The following is a 23,206-nucleotide window of genomic DNA, read 5'->3' on the forward strand; positions in this document are numbered from 1 at the left end:
ACGTTATTCAAACAATACCATAGAGCCGCGAAAATATGTTTGCTTAAAGGCGTTTTTAATATTGTGAGCGATTTTTAAACCGGTGCCTTCTAGCGCAAAAATAATGACAAATTGCTTCACCCAAGACGAAAAGCCATTAAAACTGCTTATATTTAATATTTGAAGCCTATGTAAATGTAAGCCGGTGCAATATGTAGTAGGTACATATTATAATATGAAAGCCTAAGCGCAGACCACCGACTTTTAGTTGGCCATAGCTGGGCCCGATTATAATTATTATGAAGAATCGGCCGATAACAAATCGGTGTAATGTGCACACTTTCATACATGTCCATACTTAGGCTGGTATCACGCTGACCCACGCTGACCGTCAGCGCCGACAGCCCAAATGTATGAAGCGTCGAGCGATCAGCGTCACTCAGGAACGTTCCCTTTAATTACATACATTTTGATTTGTCAGTCAGCGCGATTCTAAAACCAGCCTTATATTTATTAATAAGAAAAAATAATTGAAAAATGGCAGTAACCTAAATTGTAGGAAGACGATGGGAGGAATAATGTTGAGTACAAAACCTGTTATAGTTGGATAACACTAAAGTGTCCCAGACATGATTATTAACAGGAGGGCGCTACTATTAATACGGGGTTATTATTAGTTTCGATTTTTTCCACTTAACGTTAAGAGTAGGCGCACACCGTTGATTTTTAGTTAGTTTAGTTTAGTCGGGCAGTTGATCAGTATAGGTGTTACTGTAAAAGCTCGAATTGCAGTAAATCCTAAGATATTCCAGTAAAACCTAAGATCTACCAATTCCTAATGGTAAATGTCCCAAAAGGTTTGCGATTCGAACTCTTACCACCATTTCGTTGGTAAATCTTAGGATTTACATTAATGGCACGGTAAATGTTGAAAAACAAAACAAGCATTTTTGACAGGTTACACGTATTACACGAGCGCAGCCTTTTTGTATTGTTTAAATGTACGAACAATTTAAGAACTAAAAAGAAAGACCACGGCATCACTTTTCATTTTAATACAATTAAACAAACCATGATGTCACTGCCTTGTTTTTTCTTTAGCAACGTAAGATCATGTCATATAAAATACTAGCTTTTGCCCCCGGTTTCACCCGCGTGAAATTTAATTTCTCACAGATCGCCATAAATTATAACCTATATGTTATTCTGGGTTATAAACAATAATACTGTAAAGTTTCATCAAAATCAGTTCAGTAGTTTTTGCTTGAAAAGAGTAACAAACATCCACACAAACTTTCGCGTTTATAATATTAGTAGGATGCATGCTACAAAATTTCAGTGTCCTAGATAGGCTAGATATGATATTTACAGGTATGCGCTACTATCAATGCTGGGTTATTATAATTCCGATTTTTTCCACTTCACATTTCGTCCAGGCCATGGATGAAATAACATAAATGATAATACCATGGACTCCATGGTTATTATCATTTTTGTTATAATCTTACTAATTAAAAGTTCTGTACACTTTTACGAAAACAACATCGTTGGTAATGAGTCAGAAGGAATAAAAAAAGGAAACAGTAAAAATGTGAACACCAAAACACAAGAAAAATAAATGATTGCAAATAATTTAAATAAGTTGGTATCAGTTTGTACTTATTACTATCATATTATGATACCTTTATAATACTATGTACCTGTTTTGTCTAATAGTTGATGAAAGTACCTAAGTAAGTAATTAAGAATTACTCATTGTTTTATTCCTAAAACCAACATCTACCAGCTGACAGAGGTAAAACCTAGCATATACTGAATTCGAATGGTAAAAGCTCGAAAAAGTCGTCGTATTTTCAGAAGTACTTACATTTACCAACTCATGTCGGTAAATACTAAGACTTACACTTAAATCTTAAGATTAACCGTAGTTCGAGCTTTTACAGTAACATAGGCATGTATGGGAGTGCGCACACTACGCCGATTCGATTTGGCCGATTCTTCATACAAATTAAAATCGGGCACAACTATCGGCCAACTAAAAATCAACGGTGTGCGCCTACTCTAAGGCTGATTTACACGTATTAAGTAGATAAGTAGGTAACTAAATTTTTAGTTAATTTTTGTGTTAAGTTGGTGGGCGGGGCTTGTCACTTGACACGTTTTGACAAGCAGTTTCATAGTAAACAAGAGCTTACGATGCAATTTGATCACTTAAAATTTTAGTTAAATACTTAATTAATACGTGTAAATCAGTCTTTACAGAATAGTTGGACTATAAATGATTTTATGGGTATCCTTCCGTTTGGCCAAATTACTTTTCGCCAAATTTCACTTCGCAAACAACTTATCGCCAAAGTTTCATTTCCCAAATAAACTTTTAGCAACTGTGCTTTTCGCAAGTAATTCATTTGGTCAAATTATCATTTGGCAAAATTTTACTTGGCAAATGTTTATATAGCAAATGTTTTATTTTGCCAAATATTATATCCCAAATAATTTGTTTGGTCAAATTGACACTTCACATACTTACCCACCGTTACCCACAAAGCAAAGCATAAGGCAGATGATCATGGTTTTCACAAGAATTTTATGTAAAACAAAGAGATTGCAGAAAATAGTATAGTTGCAGAAAGTAGGTATTGCAGAAAATAGTAGGTTAGGTTAGAACAGTGACCCTTAACGCGCGAAGGCGAGCGAAGCGTGCCGCGGCAGCGGCCGCCGAGCGCTAGAATCACCTCTATCTGAATGAATCATTTGAAAAATTTCGATAAAAAGAATGAAATATGAAAATTAATTTAGAACAAATTTTATATTAACTACCCACTAAACAAAATAATAACCACAAGCTAATTTGTATTCCATTCTATGCACCAATCAAATTATTTTGTAAATAGTTTATTGTGAAATATTTTTGCCAAATGAAACATTTGGCAAAACATACTTTGCCAAACAATAATTTGCTAAACAATAATATGCCAAAAACGACATTTGCGAATTAAAAGTTTGCAAAAAGTTGTTTTGCCAAATGAGAATTTGCCAAATGAAAATTTGCGAAACGTTGTTTGCGATGTGATAATTTGGGAAACGTTTTTTGGCCAAACATTAGTAATCCGATTTTATGTGAATGTCAAAGAAATTGCTTTCTACCCAGTTATACAGTTAGAAAGCTTATTACCATCGATCTTCAATAAATTCATAATCAATAATCAATACATTAGCAAATGTGCCCAACAACGCATTAAATGGCACAATTAAAAAAAAACATAACATAGCCAAGGTACATAATATCATAATAAAATTAAAAATTATGGTAGTTTCCGGTTATACATATAGGTACTAGTGTACTTTCAAATACATTCTAATGTTTAGTAAATATTTATCAAGCTCTTTGCCATAAAGTCAACCGCATATCATTCTATTGAGTGACATCATAACATTATTTGTTCAGTTGTAAATGTTGTAATACTGATAAATTACAGAAAGTAATAGAAAGCAACAGCCTACATTTCTCTAAATAATTCGGCAGTTAAGTTGAAATATTGACTAAAGTATCTTTAACTAAAATTATCTTTTTCGTACATGAAAGAAATAGATTTTTAGGTTTTATTTCGTCATGTTGTAAAGGAGTTGTTAATTAGCATATTAATTTACAGCTGCATGTTCGTTTTATTATAGACGTGTTGAAAACAAATCCATAGGGTAATCAATCATAAACTTCAAAACAGCACTATGGCTGGAAATTCATCAAATTCATTTTCAAATTTTACTGTTTTCGTTTTTTTAATAAATAGAAATATTGAGTGAGTTTATCACGCTGCTTCTTCTCAGCACTGGCCTATATTGTAATACTGGGACATGTAAAATAGCTTTCTATAAATGAATTTGTATTAGAGTACCAATCGTTATTAATAAATATCATCGTGGTCAATTAATAAGCAGTTTAAGTACGAGTTACTAAGGCAAGACTGATTTTAGTGTATGTACTAATCCTCTGCTTATAACCTACAAGGTTAAGCACAAAGAAGAAAATAATATCTCCCTATTATTAAAGAACAATACCTTTAAATCATTCATCACATTGATATTTCTCTTTCCATGACTTCACTGGCCAAGTTGGGTATTTGACACCATTTGCCAATAATTTTAAAGCACAACTTTTTTAAAGATAAACTTCATTCTGGTCTTAAAAACTCAATTAATTTTAAATTCCTTGTAAATTAAGATTTTTGGTTGCATTTTAATTTTGGTTAGCTAGTATTAGTATGTCAATTAATTGGCGGTGTCAAATAAAATACCCTATTTATGAAAAAGGGACAGCACTCATTTGCGAAAATGTTACTTCATAGCCTACATTTCATGCAACAAACGCAATGCAAACATTTAGCCTTTCAGTTTGCGCAAATTTTACAAATATCCCATAAATGTATTAACAAATTACGTTCATTTAGGGCAAGTAGGGCACAGCTTAATTTTATTAACATCTAAGCACGCTCCATGAAAAAGGTGACCACATTTGAAGACCCACAGACCGCCATCTTGAATTAACACTTCATTTTGTAAAGGCAGTCCGCAGAGCGTACAATCTGTATCGTGTTTGTATATATCTGACAAGTTATCTACTATATCTTGGAAGGAGATATCTTTGATTTTGTTACGTACGGTTTCGTTTTCGTTTGAACTTTCGCTGGCTATTGGGACTGCATCGTGGGGTGGTGTGAGACCCCAATGGTCGGTTTTCGCAGCTACTATAAGTGGTACAGCTGTGTTTTTTATCTGCCCATTGACAGTGTTTCGAAGAAGACTACATATCTGAAAATAATACAATATTTGTTTAAGTATCTGCATATTTTAAAATAGCAGCTGACTGGGCAATGGGATAGTTATAAATCAATTCTTAAGCTAACTTTATACTAGGTAATTTTGTCTAACTTGAAATTCAATGTCTTTTAGCAAAAATTTGGACACCACCACAGATCACATATACTAAAGGGATGTGTGACAAGAGGGCGGGGCCGGTGTCGCAGCAATATGCCCAAAAACAGAACACATTTCTCGTGAAAGCAATGATGACAGCAGCGACGTCATAACGGTTTACACTGCTTGTGTAGTACTAAAGATTATTCGAACGTTGAGTACTGATACCGCAGTGGATAATGTGCACATATTTTGGTTACTTTGTGTGTGAATTTCTAATGCGACACTGAGTTTCGAACTCAGAGTATTAGTTGGCATCTCTCTATATCACCACTTTATACACTACATAACTATGAAGACCACAATTTTAGAAATCTGTATTTATAGAATAGATAATAATGAAAAAACTTACAGCCGCTCTAGAATCTTCGAACTCGTACGCGCTGTATAAAGTCTCCGTCAGTTGACTAGTGATCGTCAAGTCGTATTTCTCATACATAGCCACCAACATAGCCGTGTGGTAAAACTTCATCGACAGCTCTCCTAGGTCAATCAACTTCGCGTGTTTTCTTAACACGTTCACCGCATTTTTCCCTCCCACAGACTTGATGATCAAAGCCCCCAAATCGTCCCAACTCAACATATCTTTGACAGATATATGATGAAACTTTTTATTGCAATTCAAACACATATTCGCGTGCAACGTAGCATACAACTGAATGGCTCTATCCCAGCTCTCTAACGTGAACTGCGGCAAAAAGGAATGAAGCAAACTCTCATCAAGCATCTGCAACAGTATTCTCAGCACGTTCAACAGATCTTCATTCCTCCGAAGGTATAATATTTTCCTCCACAGATATGGCATTCTCCTGCACGTCTCGTAACATTGCTCGCGACATTGACTCGACCATTGCCGCTCTATGAACTCGTCGATCAATTCGGAAAATACTGGCGTTTGGTTTGTCCTCGTATATGGCAACGGAAAACCACACTCGCACCCTATATTCGATAACTTCTGCGTCTTCATATTAACAGATATGCACGAATCCACAAAATACTTGTACAACTCCTCCTCTTCTATAATAGAATCTAATAATTCTTTCTTGCGATTACTACAGCTTAAATAGATTAAAAATATGTTATTTGAAACAAATTTAGATTCATCCGCGTCTCCCACAGAAACGCAGTATTGTTCTAAAAGTAGCATAAGTTCGTAGATCTGTCTAATATCACAGGCATAGCTCTCGATAGTAGAAACTAAATTCGGTCGTTCAGATTCCTTACCCACTAAACTTAACCTATAGTATTGGTACAATGATTTACACACTTTGTCCTGCTCTATGCTGTTATTGTCTATGTCCTCTATCTCTATGGCTTTTTGACTAGATTCTTTGTAGATAATATCATCATCTAATAAGTTGGGCTCATATTCGGTATCAGCTATAATATCAGGTATGACTCGTTTAGGGAGACTCAATTCCTGGATTGTATGCTTCTCTGCACTGAGATTTTTCATTTTTCCTTCAAAATCTTCCCATTTCTCTTTCAATATTTTTTTGCTTGAACTAAACTTGTCGGAGACTGTTACGCTGAGATCTTTGAATGCTTGCAACGCTTCTGGCGAAAGTGTGGTAGTAAACATATTGTCATCGTTAAATTTTTGGCTTGATACATCTTCCTCGAGGAGAGTAGACTGGTGAAAAGTATTATCGACAACATAAATACCAGATTTCATTTGCGTAGCTTCATTGGTCTTCAGATTGTCGAATTTTTCTAGGACATCATCAATATTTTTCAACTCTTCCTTGTTTTGTAACTTATCTCTTAAACCAACTAAGATATGCAGTTTATCAGACAAATCATTTTCGAGTAAATAATCCCTAAAGAGTGAACATAATTCTGTGCAGAGTACATATTTCTCATCAATATAACATTTGACTAAAAACTTTTGGAGTTTCATATACCTCAGTGTGACAAGTGAGCCATTTGCTAGCCATAAATATATCATGTCGTGGTACACTTTGCAGTCAATTATATCTTTGTACGAAAACCACATAGTGTCGTCAACATTGTTGAGATTCAGGAAATACAGGGCATCTCTTTTAAACGAAAATATGGCACTATCGACGCTGTATATCCTTGTAAAATTTATTGCCTGACTTTCTCCTTCAACGTCTATACTTTCTCTGCTTATATTTTCATTTGTATACGACTCTAGTGACACAATTGTCATAGGGTTTTTGGCTAAAACTTGTTTGTACTGGTGTGTTCTTTTAACGGTGCCATCTATTGTCGCTTCCCATAACCGGGAAGATGGTCTTGCACAGTATATCAGTGTGTTTTCTAATTCTTTGCTAACAGCAAAACCTGTGTCAACATCGACAATATTGTACCTTTTTACTTCGGTAACGTCTTGGTTAGTATGTGTTGTGCTAAATGGAGTTTTTTCTTTGTTGTAAAAGCAGGCTCCGTACTCGCCGTCTCTTAATTTTTGTCCTATTTGCCTGTATTGCTCTTGGGATGTGTCGCAAATGTAACACCGAGTAAGAGTGGACACTAGCAACATGGATGCTTTGATATCTAGCTGACAAATACGAGAATCCAGGCTCATTATTGTCTGGGATGAACTTTGGAACATTGTTTTAGCCTGAAACATACAAAAAGATAGCATTAATTTTAATGAAATTAAAAGCTTTTAAATAAATACTTATACCAAAATGATCTTTTAAGCTTTTTGAACACACTTTAATAAATTTTAGTGTTTTTTATAGAAGAAGAAGAACTTACAATAAAACTCTGCAATTGCAGCACAGATATTTTCCCCACGTCGTCACCAGTGAACAGCATATTGTTAGCACTCCATACCATAGCAGTGACTTCGTTACCCTGGTGTTCTTTTGACGTCACCGCAGAGTGACCACCACTCAATGATTGGTCACATGCTGTTACCGTAACAATACCTCGTCCGTTCGCAAAACTTATGTGTTTCTCTGCTGCTGATATGGCTAACCGTGTTATTGCACCATCCTGAAATTATACAAGTTGTAACTTTAACTAATGCATTGGAAAATTTAACTTTTTTACTATAAATCTTGAAAGTATAATAGCACTGAGATGCAAACTCTTAGTATTCTAAAAAGTTAAAAGAAAATAAGAGTCCAATTCAAATTCGTCACAACATGTAGTGAACAAATTTTATGTTTCTTAATAATTCTGCTTGAGAATTCTATTATTTATTTTAGACAAGTGAAGTGAAACAAAGTAAAACTTGATACTTATATGCTCACCTTATTTGGTATAAGCTGTATAAATTCACACGGACATCTGTTAAAAACGTAGATGCCCCCGCTTGTGGCTCCAAACGCTATCAACGTTCTTGAAACATCGAAACATGTATACTGAAACATTAAAATACTAAATGTTAATAAAATTATAAGTGCTAGGTGACATTTATTTATGTCATCTAGGCATATGATAAAATTGATTTACGTGATAGTTTGCTTAAATTGTGATTTCTGAAAAATAATAATAATAGAACTTTAATGCACACCACAACAAGAACAAATAAAAGAAACACATGGACAAGTACAAATAGGAGGTCTTATCGCTATGATTTTTTAAGACACAATTTTTAACTCATCATTCATAACAATTTAACACATTAATTTAATAAGTATGTATAAGTTTTTAAGTTTAGAGTACAATAGGTACTCTAAATTAAATTGGTACATAAATAAAAGTTGTTTTTCATGGTTGATTAAATTCAAAAGGATGTGCCAATGATTCATTTGGCACTGAAAGTGGAAATTAGTACCTAATTATGTGAGTTAATTATAAACCGGTAAAACAAGTTTAGATTGCATGTTTATCAATTGAAATTAGCTTAGGTACTTACCTTAGAACTAACTCTAGGACTTTTCTAATAAATGATGAATAAAAACAATATAATTTGCATTTTCCCAGATTAGTACTAGTTGGCAGATAAACATAGAATCGGTGATTACTACCTCATTGTATTGTTACACATGCATGCGACAGATTTGTATTAAATTACCACATAATCATTGGTTCATGTAATAAGCAAGGTTACAAGTGAACTCTACAGCAAATGACTTAAAATTGATGGTTAAAACAGCATCTCTTCCGATTTAATGATTCTCAAATGTAACTATAGCATCATTTTAATAGTTTTGACTATTTGCCAATGGAGTAATTTCAGAAAGACTAACCTTTATCCGCTGAACACTTAGTAGAGGGAATTTGATGGACTCTGTGATATCGGGCAACTCGTGCAATATGTAAGGAGGTAACTTTGAAGTCATTGTTCGTGTTTTTTAATTACTAGTATTGAAAGACATTATACAGTATTGATAAACTGTAAAATAAACAATCAATCCAATATTTTTTGCGCTTTTACACTGAGCAATTTGCATGCACTGTCTCGCTCGCTCGTCAATCAATCAGTCATGTATGTCATTGTCATTATTGACATTTCGGTATTGACTATTTTATTTTTAATTGAAGCGCCACAGAGACGATTAGTTTTTATTGAGCTCAGCATGAGTTTCGTTTATTAAGAAGTTCATGCTGCGAAGTTTCGAGCAGAAAAGCTTTTAGGAGACGGCAAATAATGCTGTCTTGTTTAAGACATTTTCAAAACGAGATTTATCTCACTCCTTACTGGCCAGTGATTTCACAGGAATAGTGGTGATTTTAGTGATGCAGAACGGTCAGTGGTCAGTATACTGACCACTATTTTTTTTGGATTTTCTCGTAAAATATCTAGTTTCTGATAATTTTATTAATAACGCTATACAGGGTGGAAACGTTAAGTGATCTCACTCGATTATTTCTAAACTATACAAGATATCGAAAAACTGATTACTGATTCTGAAAGTACTTCACAAGCTCTTTCAAACGGTACCAATAATAGGTTACAGAATAAATTGGATCTATCCGAAAATTCAATGTTTCCAGCTTCCATACGTTTAGAAAAACCACATAATATTAAAAACTATACAAGATATTCAAAATCAGGTTACTGATCCTGAAAGTGCTTTACGAGTTCTATCCAACGGTACCAATAATAGGTTAGAAAATAAACTGGATCCATTCGAAAATTCAATGTTTCCAGCTTCCATACATTTAGTACAGCCACAGTCATGGCACTCAAGTCTTGTTAATATTATAGCAAGTAAAGCCCAACACCAATGTTTTCCACGAATAATTTTAAATAAGAATACAATTTACGAGTACATTTTTAAGTGTTTATTATTCAATAAAAAAATTAATACTTCTATTATTGTTTGGCTGGCATACATTTAGTATGGAGGCTGAAAACATTAAATTTTCGGATAGATCCAGTTAATTCTTTAACCTAATATTGGTACCGTTGGATAGAGCTTGTGAAGCACTTTCAGGATTAGTAAACAGTTTTTCGATATCTTGTATAGTTTTGAAATAATCGAATGAGATCACTTATCGTTTCCACCCTGTAGAATATATTTTATATCCACTTAGAAATATAGCGAATTCAAAAAAAGTTAGGGTGTGCGTTAAAGGGTTAAATAATTATGCCGCGTTTGTAGGATGGCAGTTATGTGTAATTAATTTTGTCCCCGAGAATTCGAACTCATTACTGCATTGCATGCTGACTTATTCAATCCCAGTTTGAAGGATAAAGAAAAAACTTTTACTATGTACCCTTGGTAATCTAAGTAGGTACCTACTTAGTTAATTATTATGTTGGGGACTCATCGTAAGTTATTATAAGTATCAACCATAAATAACTAGTAATCAATTATTTATTAAGTCAAAGGTTATCAAAACATATACTTGGTTTCACTACAGAGTTGCATTTAAAGGGAAGTTGCAAAAACCAATTAAAAATAGTATAATTCCTTATAAATGAGACTAGAATGTAATTAATTATGTAGGTTGTTTAGTTTGCCTTTTTTGCCTGTCACTTAAACTAGGATTAGGATGGACCAAATTAACGAGTAAAACTGCCACAGATAATCAGTTTTGTTAAAGATGACTGACACTTAATTTAACGGTTACATTGTAATAATCAGTTCTAATAAAAGTAGCCGCTAGTAGTACTTATTCAAGCTTGGCATTCGTACAAAATTAACATTTATAGATACTATTCAAAATGATTTCGAAGTGTTTTGTAATATATTTTGCGCTTTTTGCGCTAAAATTTGTGTCGGGAAAAAGTTTCACAATTGTTCTCGATACAACTGACTCTATGCAGGTTGAAATAGACATCATCAAGATAAATATAGCTTCAGTTGTTGATGTAATGAAAAATATGCCAGATTTTAACGACTTTATCATCGTGCCATTTAATGATCCGGGTAAGATTTCAATGATAATTATTAAAATTAATGAATTATTTTCTAATTTACTATAAGCTATCTGACAGTGAACATCAAAATCTGTTTAGTCATTCCTAATTTTTTTTTTGTTTTAATATAACTAATTATTAGGAGATTTAAGTTCTTAAATATTTTATTTCATGAATTATAAGGAGCGACTAAAATTAATCAGTATTAAATTTAAGACTTAGGTATTTAAGGGTTAATAACGCAGAAAATAGAAAGTTTCGTTTTTGAGTACCTTCTCCATAAAATAAACAACTGCTCTAAGTAAGTAAGCTTAAGTTGGCCAAATACTGGTAGGTCAAACCTAAAGTTAATTTTTTAATTTCCTTGCGGAAAAAAAATTTAGGCGGGAACAGCAAGATAGCCCAGCAAACTTTGCTAATACTCGTAATTATTGTTAAAACTTGAGTCCAAGGTAACTATTCAAAACTTGTTTTTTCAGATATTGGTCCGCCATTAACTTCAACAAATCCTGATGATATGGTAGACATTTTTCATAGCATCTCAGCCAGAGGAGGAAATCAATGTCCAGAGGACTCGTTGGCGGGCATACACAAAGCTTTAGAAATTAGTCGGCCGAACTCCTTCGTTTACGTGTTCACGGACGCATTCGCCAAGGATATCACACGTTTGAAAGATATACAGAATTTATGCAAAACCACCCAGAGCCAGGTAATTAATTAGACATTAATGAAATCTTTTAATTATACTTATGATAAAAATAATAATGAATTATTTTGTGCTTCATAATAGCATGTTTCATACTAAATAGGATCTTCTAGTAACTACTGGATTCGATAATAGGTAGGTACATGCGATTTGCCTTGCACACATTAGGTACCTACTCGAGTTACCCATATTACCATAATTAACAAAAAGCTTCTCTTCTTAATTAAAACTTGCTTGCTTTTTACTTGTAACCGTTTATTGCTTGAATTTCTCTTTTTTTTTCAATTTTGATGTTAGTCGGTAACCTATTCAGTTGGGTAAGTATTTGAATCGCACTTAAGTAACTCCGAAACTTACGCCCGTACCTACCTATTCACAAACTAATGCTTGTTTAAGTGAAGCTGCAAATCGAACGCACAGCGTTGAATAGAGCTCTGTGATTGGTTCGTGTGTCACCCTGTGCGTCTGTCTACGCGCACTGTGAGACCTCATAGTAATGTTTGTGAATACGGGCGTTAATGGCTTATGTAATAATAACTATCATCTTTATTGGTAACACCTATTTATGCCAGGTAGTGATATTTCTGAGCGGCAGCTGTTCAGGGTCCGAACCCAGGACTCAGGGTTACGCGGACGTGTACTATGATATCGCCAGGTCTTGTTCTGGAGCCGTCTTCAAGTTTGACTCCGTTAACTTGAGAAAGGTATGTACTTAAAAAAATACAATAAGCAACGGTTAACTAGGTACCTAGGTATGTCCATTTCCTACAAATTCAATTAAGTTTACTTTTACTCTCATATTTTCTCAAATAGAATAATATTAGCTGGCCCGGTGAACTTCGTACCGCCTATGTTCATCAGAAATAACGGAGAATTTTTCAACAAACAATCATAATCCTCTTTATAATATTAGAGTACCTATGTAGAAGAGTATTCTACTTACGAACTTAGGCTTATCTAAATATACATAACTCAAAGGTGACTGACTGACTGACTGACATAGTGATCTATCAACGCACAGCCCAAACCACTGGACGGATCGGGCTGAAAAGACAATGCCGGAAATTGTATACCTCTAAACTCAGTCTGAACTGAGTTACGAGCATTATAAGTTTGATGATTTTCATACTAGATTTGCTTTTTGCGCGCAAGTTTTGTAAGAAATTGCAACAAAATAGTGACATTGTATGTGTAAACAAACAATACCATCCATTAAAGGCCCCAGACATCAGTATGCAGCAGAATCAGCGCAATAAAAAAATAGCGCAATATTTTGTTGCAATTTCTTACAAAACTTGCGCGCAAAAAGCAAATCTAGTATGAAAATCATCAAACTTCTAATGCTCGTAACTCAGTTCAGACTGAGTTTAGAGGTATACATGTCATAGTAAGTTTGGTTTATTACACTATTTTGTAATCAAAAAACAAAGTTTGGTCGATGGCCGCGCGAAAAAAAAAAGACGCCACCTTCCATACAAAATCTGGCATTGCCATTTGGCATGCAGGTAGATGTTATGACGTAGGCATCCGCTAAGAAAGGATTTTACGAAACTCCACCCCTAAGGGGGTAAAACGGGATCCACGCGTACGAAGTCGCGGGCGGCCACTAGTGTAAGTAGGTATAAGCTCGTTTGTAGTTTTTGAAAACGTTGAACTACCTACCTATGCACGCGCTATGCATTATTTATCTTCTTATTACATAAAGTACCTATTCAGTGATATTATACAAACATCCGTTCAAGGAAGTGCAACATTGTAATGCTTATTGCTAACGCGTGTTAGTATTGATCTTGCACTCTGTTTATCATTTAATATTATCTACATTTAATCTACTAGACAAATCGAAAATACCTAATGGCAGATAGTCTGGTCAAAGCCCTCTCAATTGCATGCACTTCTATGAACCAGTTTATATTACTTCGTTCGTTCGTTTCAGCCGCAAGACGTCCACTGCTGGTCAAAGGCCTCCAAGGATTTCCACAAAGACCGGTCCTGCGCCGCTCGTATCCAGGCACCTCCTGCGACCTTCACCAGATCGTCGGTCCACCTAGAGAGAGGCCTGCCCATGTGGTCGCCACTCCAGAACTTTCCCTACTATATTCCTTACCTTATTATTACTTACATAACACTAACACGAATTGTACAAACTTTATCTAAAACTTACTCACTCATCTCGAAATCTCAGAAACTACAAGTGCTAGGAGTCTAAATTTTTTCATGGGGGTTCCTTTTAGAGCGGAAGTGCTCACTAAGACGGGATTTTTCAAATTTCAGCGGAATTTTGGGCTGACACTGTGTAGATTTGTTGTCGACACGAAAAGAAGAAGACGGAAATCACAGACCTAAACATAACTAATTTAAGCCGCTAAAAACCGCTGCCCACTATTATTATCATAATGTTTTTATAGTCTAATAATACCTTGCAATCAAGGAAGAAAATAATGTGCATAATTAATTTATTAATAACCTCATTAAATGGGAAGCATGGAATTATAAATAAATAATCCTTATATTATTACAGGCATTTAATTATGTGAAGGAAATGATTAGAACCGATTGGAATGACGTCATCAACCATGAACCGTTTACCGGATACAAACAATTTACGGTATGTTATTCTACTTATGATGATAAATTTTCAGTAATGTATAATATCTTTAGGTTTAAACAAAGTATTTAATTATTATCACTTCAGCTAATATAGCATTAAAGCACATAAGTATTCCTAAAACGTTTCCAAAGTATTTCAATTCTTCTTCTATTATTTGACAAAATCTATTTATAGGTCAACGTGGATGCTTATACATCAGACTTTCTGATAGCCATTTCTGGCGACTACCCTACATTGCAAGTAGTTGATTCAGAACACAAAAATCCTGTTTTACAGAAGATTGTTGATACGAAACAATCGCTGGTAAGGACCGAACGTTTTGAGTACCCTTTTAAGATAACCTAATCAAACCAATACAGGGTGGAAATGATTAAGTGATCTCTATTATTTCTTAACATACTAAATAATATAGAAGCTGGAAACATTGAAGGTTCTGATAGATCCAGTGTATTATAACTAATTGATATCGCTTAATAGAGCTCGTGAAGCACTTTCTGGAGCAGTAACCAGTTTTTTGATATCTTGTCTTGTATAGTTTATAAATAATCGAATGAGATCACTTATCGTGTCCACCCTGTATATTGTACATTGTACTTATGTAACTTTAGGTAGTCCGGCTAGCAGATCTAAGACCTGGTGAATATCAGATAAGTGTCAGATGCCAAGGACTTACATCTTTGACGTTCTACAAGAAGAGCAAAGTTCCGTACCAGTATGGCTTCTCCACTAGAATCCCGAATAGCTTGCAAGAAACTACCACCAGGCCTATGCCAGGTATTTACAGCTTTATAAATACTTTTAGCTTCTAGAAACACTGTTGGGCGTCGAATCTACAACTCGATCGAGTTTCTGCGCACCTCGCTGGAATGCGACTTTTCCTCCCACTTCCCTAGATCGCATTCGCCCCGTCCGTACCAGAGCGTCGATATGGTACGCAGTTAACTCAACGGGGTTGTATAGATCGTTTCATCCACGAAGACGCGCCCCACCAATTTTTGGTCGAGGGAAGCGCGGGGTGCGAGGAGTTTAATCCGAGCAATCCGAGCGTCATTATTATAGTGTGCGTGCACTCATGGATAATTTAGCGTGTACCGACAACACTCAAACATTAGCGGAAGAATGGTAGAGCGCGTCTTCGTGGATGAAACGATCTATAGTACCCGAGCGAATGCGGTTTGCTGACCAAGAGCTAAGCTAAGTTAGTTTAGCATGCATAGCTGACGCAGTATTCCATAGTGTTTGTATAGTTTGCAGTTTGCACACAACTAGCTTAGCCTCCTGTAACTATCGAACTACCGTATTCACAAACGATACTTAAGTGAAGCAGCGAATCGAACTCACAGCGTTGAATAGAGCTCTGTGATTGGTTCGTGCGTCACCTCGAAACCGAAAAGTCATAGTAATGTTTGTGAATACGGGCCTCATAGTAATCTTTGACCCCTAACCCCCTTGATATCTTTGAGTATCTATCGAGAGACCTACAAATCTTTTACAGGGCGTCAAAACTATATTCTCATAGTCGCGCCTAAGGCCTACAACTTCAGAATTACTTCCATTGAACTGCAAATGACAGATAGTAACGAAAAAAAGCTGCTTACCATCGAAGAGAGTCAAATTCGTGAGGGATATTATTTGACTAATGTGTTTGTAGAAAACTCTTCATTTAAAATGTTGGTAAGTAGAGTTTACGGCTTATTAATTTAATTAAAGTTACGGTAAGCTTTCAAAGAATAGTATACCTACGTAGTACCTAGGTACCTATAAGATATTAGGTAGGTATTATGTAATTTAGATTCATTCGTTCGTTTCAGCCAAATGATGTCCACTGCTGGACAAAGGCCTCCCCCAAGGATTTCCACAACGATAAGTCCTGCGCCGCCCACCCAGGCACCTCCCGCGACCTTCACCAGATCGTCGGTCCACTCAGCCCTGCCCACACTACGTCTTCCGGCTCGTGGTCGTCAATCGAGAAGGGCCTTCATCTCTACGAACTCGCAGAATTTAGATTAAGAGTTAATGAATAAAAACCTACCTATTTTTTTTAACCTACTTGTTAGAGGGTTAACAGAAATATTTTAAAAAATTTAAATCCTTACAGATCCATGGAACAGATGCATCATTCAAAGAAATGACAACCACAAGCAAAGTGATAGAAGTGCAAGCACAAGGTAAGTATTAAAAGAAGTAATTTTTCTAATAAAATGTTACACAGTTGTTGAACACTGTTTTAAAATGACATTTCCATACTAAACGTCACTTTAAAACACTGTTCAACGAACGTGTAAGTTTTATTATTAGTAAGGGGATAAGAATCTTTCTTCTGCCTTGTAGTAGAAATATGTCCATACCAAGTTTCTTGTATATTATTATGCTCGGAAATGTTATTATTTAGTTCGCGTTTTTGGTTCAAAAATATCATTTACCCATTTACTGAAACATAAATATACTACAACCCGATAGAGTTAACTGCGCACCTCGCTGGAATGCGACTCCCTAGCACACCTCCCTAGTACCAGAGCGTCGATATGACGTCACGGTAGCCAGGTGCGCAGTTAACTCGACCGTTATGAGTTGGGTTTTACTAGAGCAGTGTTTTTTAACTTGTGGGTCGTGACCCCCTGTGGGTCCAAGCCTCTATACGGTCGCGAGAGGTCGTAAAAACTACTTCAGTAAAAAAAAAATTAATCCGAAATCTAATTATGCAAATGTTGTATGGATTGAAGTATTCGGTCCCTACAAACATTTTTGCAACATTAAAAAACGCATGAAAAAAGCGAACGGTCGAGTGGTCGCCAAAATTTTTTTCATACTAAGGGGGTCGTGTCATGAAAAAGGTTGAAAAACACTGTACTAGAGGATCGGTGGTTTACACCCTAGGATCCTAGAACATAGAAATAGTAGTGGTGGGAACGAAAGTATGGTATAATCCCATAACTTCATATTTCAGTGCGCAGTCCAGTATGGTCAAAACCAGTGGTGGAGATATTAGAAGTTGAGAATAACCTAATAAACTTTGGTACTAATGCAACGATAGTCTGCAAGGTTGTAGGGTACCCAAAACCTGAAATTGTGTGGGTAGATAATGAAGAATCGAAGTATACTACAGAGGTAAGAAAAAATAGACATTTCTTTCTGTACCTACCACACGATTTAAATTGGTGAAAACTTTTTTATACTTTGTTTTCAGGAACTACTTTTAGAAATGCCTTCTGTTTACCTATCCTATGTAACAGTGAATGTTACAAAAAACCATACAATGTATTGTAAAGTCAAAAATACTGATGGAAAAGATGAAAAGTTTATTGATTTATACGCTAATCGTACCTTTACATTTAATGTGCTTCAAACACCTCAAAGTAAGTTTATGTAACGTAATTAAAGAATGTATTTTATTTTCCACGATCTTTCCAGTTAAATATGATAACTACCTATTGAAGGCTGTGGGTCATCATCATCATCATTTCAGCCATAGGAAGTCCACTGCAGAACATAGGCCTGCGTCCAGCGCCTTCCTGTTACCTTTATGATGTCGTCGGTCCACCTTGTGGGTATTTTAATTTAATGTTTGAGTCTACAAAGCTGACTATGGGATGTTCTATATTTACACTATTAATCTAATAGCCTCAGTACAAGTTATGCATAGGTTAATAAAATATTGTTGTAATGATCATCATCAGCGTTATTTCAGCATGATAGCTAAGCGGTTTTAATATGTCTACAATGTAAGCAATCTGGACTTAATCGATACATAATACATACATAATGCATTAGTCATTACATTACATTTAGCAAGCAATTTATTCACAACCATAAACGGGGCTTCCCCTAGAGAATATACTAATGTCAGTAGTTTTGTAGTGTCACCTAATTTTATTATCCTATCCTAATTAAATTTATTATAAACCAGCTTTTGCCTGCGGCTTTGCTCGCGGATAGATGAAATTTTCATGAAATTTTACAATATATTTTTTACACATCTGAATAAATTCTAAACGTATCATATTGGCTATAATTTATAACGATTTATGAATCCACGAGCGTGAAGCCGCAGGTAAAATAGTAAAATAATCACAAATTTCAGACGAAACGTTCCAATACGGCTCAGAAGGAAAACTGTATTGTGAAGTAGATGCATATCCAGAAGCAGAAATAAAATGGACTCATAATGATACATCCGTTGACTATTCGGATAACTTAGAAGTTGTGAAAGACGAAAATGCTTTAGTTATTAAAAACATGACACTAAACGATGTTGGTTTGTATGAGTGTAAGGCAAGTAACGAAATCGAGTCAAAAATATTTAAAGCTGAAGTCACTGTTTCGGGACTAGGTAAGTATTTTGATCACAAAGAAACATTTAAGTATGATAATATGATACTAATTATGTGCTACCAATTTACATTTCAGAGGCTCCAGAGCTAGATGTTGATAATTATGAAGTAGATCTCAAGCCTGGAGATTTTTTCGATACAGAATGCCGGTAAAGTTATAATATTATAATATTTACTAGGACTTGTAAATACCAAGTTGAACCACTTGAAAATTTTGACATGGTCACCAATATTTCCCTTTGTCTGCTGTTACCAGAAAGGAAAAACAGAACAAACGAAAGTTCAAGATTATGGAATTCAAAAATATTTATTGGATGATTCTATGTACTGTAACTGTGCATAATAATAAATTATTTTATACCCTCATTGCAGAGTTATTAGAGGCAATCCTCCACCAAAGATATCTTGGGAATACAAAATCCCTAATGAATATGATTTTGTGAGAGTGCCGAGTGATGTGTATGTAGACGGAGCAAAATTGAAGATCTCGGTAGTCAGTAAAGAGCACAGAGGAACCTACAGATGTGTTGCCACCAACATGTTTGGCGAAGCTTTCAAAGAAATTTCTGTTAATATTAAGTGTAAGACATTTTTCAAATCCTTTTCATTGACAACCTAAGGATTGGGGACAAACTTGACCTTCACTGGTTGGGTTTTTATTGCGGTCAAGCTGTAGATCCTGGCTACACAGAAGTTGCAGGGGTGGCAACGAGAGGTGTGAATAGTCCCGTTTAACCTAAGGATTCCATTGTCACAATAGAGGCGTTCTGTTACAGCCAGGTCAAAGTGAACGCTCATCTTGATATCTTGGGGAGTTTTTATGCTACCGACGTCATTCTTTCATCATTGTTTACATATTATTACACATAAAAATTTCTTAAAAATTTCGACTGCTTCGTTTAGGCAGTTCAGTTCGATTTTTTCAAGTTATTTATATCTAATTGTTTAACTATTATTGAGAGGTCAGTAATTAAGTTTGCCAAATCTGCAGATGCACCAATCATATCTAGCAGCGATGAAGGAACAGTGGTGGTAAAAGAAGGGGACTCAGTGGACCTCCCTTGTAAGGTTGACGCGGAACCCGAGGCCTCGGTACATTGGGAGTTCACGCAAGGGGGTGTTGTGGTGCCTATGGATGATAGACATACTTTTGATGACCATTACACACATCGGTAAGCTTCGGATTTTTGTGAATTTTTTAGAATGGAATAACAATCTAGGAAGCAGAATTTGCTGAATGCAGGCTACCAACCGGGCAATATGGAAATCATTGGGGAAGGCCTATGTTCAGCAGTGGACGTCGATGATGATGAATCGTTAAAATGTTAAGAAAATAAAAGAAAATATTGTTTTCTTAACTTGTCAGTTTTATTGTATACATTTTTATTAGCATGGCAGAAACTAAATTTTCTTTATTTTAGCATTGTTTTAAGTAGTTTATACAATTTTGTAGCAATTTGTGAATAGAAACAGAAAGCAAGATTAAAAAAATAACAAATGGAAAGCCTAATTTTGATATTGAGAATCTGAAATATGAAACACGGGAATTTTTGCAATCTTATTTTGCAGTTTCTCAGCGCTGTGGAAAGATTCAGGCGAGTACCGTTGTGTAGCGGAAAATTTAGTTGGAAAAACAGAGAAGACTGTCGCTGTTAATGTTTTAGGTAAGAAATATGACATTATTTATTTTTCTGGTATCAATCTTTCTTTTTGAGGAATAAACAGAACTCTAGAAGCTGTTAGCAATCTAACGCCATATTCAATTTAAATCTTTTGTTATTGTTATGGTGACAACCAATCTAGGCGGCCTTAGAAAAAGCTATCACCAACTAAATGGAGCTGAAAGGGTGATGCCGGGGTTTCTATGAAATCTGGTCCCACCTTCCAATGACTACTTAATGTGTTACATTGCTGGATTGGTACTTTTGAGCTGAAAAAAAAAACTTTGTCTTTAGATTGGTGTTTATCAATAGACAACGGGGGCGATTAAATAATATTTTTTTATTATTATGTGTAGTGGCCCCATACATACAACCACCAGAGGCAAGGGAGGTGACAGTCACTCCTGGTAGCAACATCAATCTCTCTTGCAAAGTTCTGTACGGCAACCCAGAACCAACAACTCGATGGGAATTCACAGCTCCCGATTCCAAAACCACAGTTATATCCAGGTTTGTTGTTGATTATGTAAAATATAAAGACACGGGTCTTAACGCAACATTTATGAATGAGTTACATTATGTACTCACGGCTTGACTAACGTAACCATACGTCCCGCTTTGGGCGGGACTGTCCCGCTTTCAGACTGTCTGTCCCGCTGTCCCCCGCAAGAGCAAAAACGTCCCGCTTTAGCTTTAAGAATGCATCTATCGTTTTTAAATGTAACAACAGCGCGGGCGACACAGGGAAGAGGTACAAAAAGTGCTGGATTTACTGATCACGCAAAGGTTTATTAGCAGCGGTCAAGATACGAAAGTCTTTGACGAGTTTTCTAACTTTGTAACAGATGAAGATCTCTGGCTGGAATGTCGAGAATGTTTCTACTGAAAACCGTTGGCTCGAATTATTCCAGCAATTATTTCCACATATGGAAAAGTTTGTTACATCAAGAGTGTTGGACTCTTGATGTAACAAACTTTTCCATACTTATCGAGTACGTTATGTGTCTGCCAGGAAGTACCTAACGCACCAGTCGAAAGAGTTTTTTCTCAAATGAATAAAATGTGGACGAGTGATAAAACCCAGCTAAGTGTAGCAGTAATGAAAGCTATGTTGATTACGAAAATAAATATAAATAAATCATGCAGTTCCATAGTTATCTAAAAACAAAATACGACATTCTAAAACATATTTGTTCCGCCGAAAAATACAAAAATACGACTTAGAAGTCACCCCACTACTTAACTGTTTTGTGTTTTGTGTTTAGTGCTTTGATTTGTGTTATTCAATCTTCTATAAACTTGTAAAACTCCCAAAACTTTGTTTTGTTTTATTTTATAATTCCGCAGGTTTTTTTTTTAGAACTATTCCTCAGTTGTCCCGCTCTGGCACAAAAAATAAATGGTCACGTTAGGCTTGACGTTTCCGCTGCTATGCTGCAGCCGTGGTCACAAGCAGACTGGCGGCTCGCGGCATATTTTAGTTGAAATACTTAGTTACAATGTAAATAATAAAAATCACCTTTACTTAAGTTTTAATAGATTCGACAACAGTTCTTGCTCTTTATTTATTTGGGTTATCAAGTTAGGTCAATGGATTTGGTGAAAATTACAAAATGTGCAATGTATGAATAATATGAATATCCCAGTAATAATATCGCATTTTGTAACTGGAATTTAAGTTATTGCGAGTATTTGTGTCCGTTATGATAACCTTCGAAATATTTTTCTTGATAATAATTATTTAACAAAGATGACTGTAGTACCTACTCGTAATGTCTCTAAAGAGCGTGGAGTAGATAGTACGTAAGTGTTTTTATTGCGTCTTAATAAAAACAATTGAATGCTATTTTTACACTATAACTTTTATTATTTAGGTTTTTCACGGGTTCCTGATAAAGTCTTGCACATAATATAATCTGATACAAGACTATCCAACTAATAAACGTTGCCTATTTCCGGTGATTTTATCTACCAGATATCACACAGATATCTATCCACGTCCTATGAAATCAAGTGTCAAGGACTTATCAGGAACAGGGTAAAACAAAAATTACCAACTGGCCACGTTTCCATCTTATGCTTAGAGAAAATCCGAAAATACAGTCAGATGGATAATTATAATTTCATAAGTAGAGAATATAAAGAAATGATAATAAAGGGATTGTATGCCTTTAATAAATAAGAAAAACTATGTTATACGCATTTTTTTCTGACAGTACTTTTCACCTTTTCGTGCCCAGTTGGGAATTTTGATAGATATTTATCTGTCGTGTCCATTTGGGAATAAACAGAGAATAAGCCCCGCTTAACGTTAATGGGTTGTGCTTTCATTTGTTACAATCCAAATGATATCGATAAGACATAATTATTTTTCTGTTACAGAGGAAATACTACCAATCCACATAACCTGTATCTCGGTAATCTGTCCAGGGCAAACGAGGGGATGTATTTATGTATAGCGGACAACGAAGTAGGCAACGACCGAATTAGAATGTATCTGAAAGTTTACTGAATATTTTAACGGATTTTTGACTAGATTTAGATCAATAACATCGTACTGTATTTGTAAATCATATTATTTTGACTGTATATTTTGTTTTGTACGTCTTAAATAAATAAATAAAAATTAACCTCTCTCTCTTTAACCTTAATATC

General features: G+C 35.2%; 2 protein-coding genes across 2 annotated transcripts; one reads left to right on the top strand and one right to left on the bottom strand.

The window, feature by feature from the left end:
* Nucleotides 1-3,263: 3,263 nt before the first annotated feature.
* Nucleotides 3,264-9,334, bottom strand: LOC135081097 (BLOC-2 complex member HPS5 homolog). Its single transcript, XM_063975830.1, has 5 exons — nt 9,123-9,334; nt 8,181-8,291; nt 7,681-7,920; nt 5,306-7,540; nt 3,264-4,788 (listed from the first exon to the last, which is right to left on the bottom strand). Exons 1-5 carry the CDS (start codon nt 9,213-9,215, stop codon nt 4,420-4,422), a joined length of 3,048 nt encoding a protein of 1,015 aa, XP_063831900.1. The 5' UTR covers nt 9,216-9,334; the 3' UTR covers nt 3,264-4,419.
* Nucleotides 9,335-10,970: 1,636 nt separating this feature from the next.
* LOC135080946 (hemicentin-1-like) lies at nt 10,971-23,156 on the top strand. The gene is made up of 17 exons (XM_063975667.1): nt 10,971-11,252; nt 11,722-11,951; nt 12,521-12,652; nt 14,470-14,556; nt 14,734-14,862; nt 15,168-15,333; nt 16,055-16,233; nt 16,658-16,727; nt 17,507-17,667; nt 17,747-17,915; nt 18,641-18,889; nt 18,967-19,039; nt 19,263-19,471; nt 19,882-20,062; nt 20,460-20,554; nt 20,908-21,061; nt 22,934-23,156. Exons 1-17 carry the CDS (start codon nt 11,048-11,050, stop codon nt 23,061-23,063), a joined length of 2,619 nt encoding a protein of 872 aa, XP_063831737.1. The 5' UTR covers nt 10,971-11,047; the 3' UTR covers nt 23,064-23,156.
* Nucleotides 23,157-23,206: the final 50 nt, after the last annotated feature.

The sequence above is a fragment of the Ostrinia nubilalis genome, chromosome 19, assembly GCF_963855985.1.
Source record: "Ostrinia nubilalis chromosome 19, ilOstNubi1.1, whole genome shotgun sequence".
NCBI lineage: Eukaryota > Metazoa > Arthropoda > Insecta > Lepidoptera > Crambidae > Ostrinia > Ostrinia nubilalis.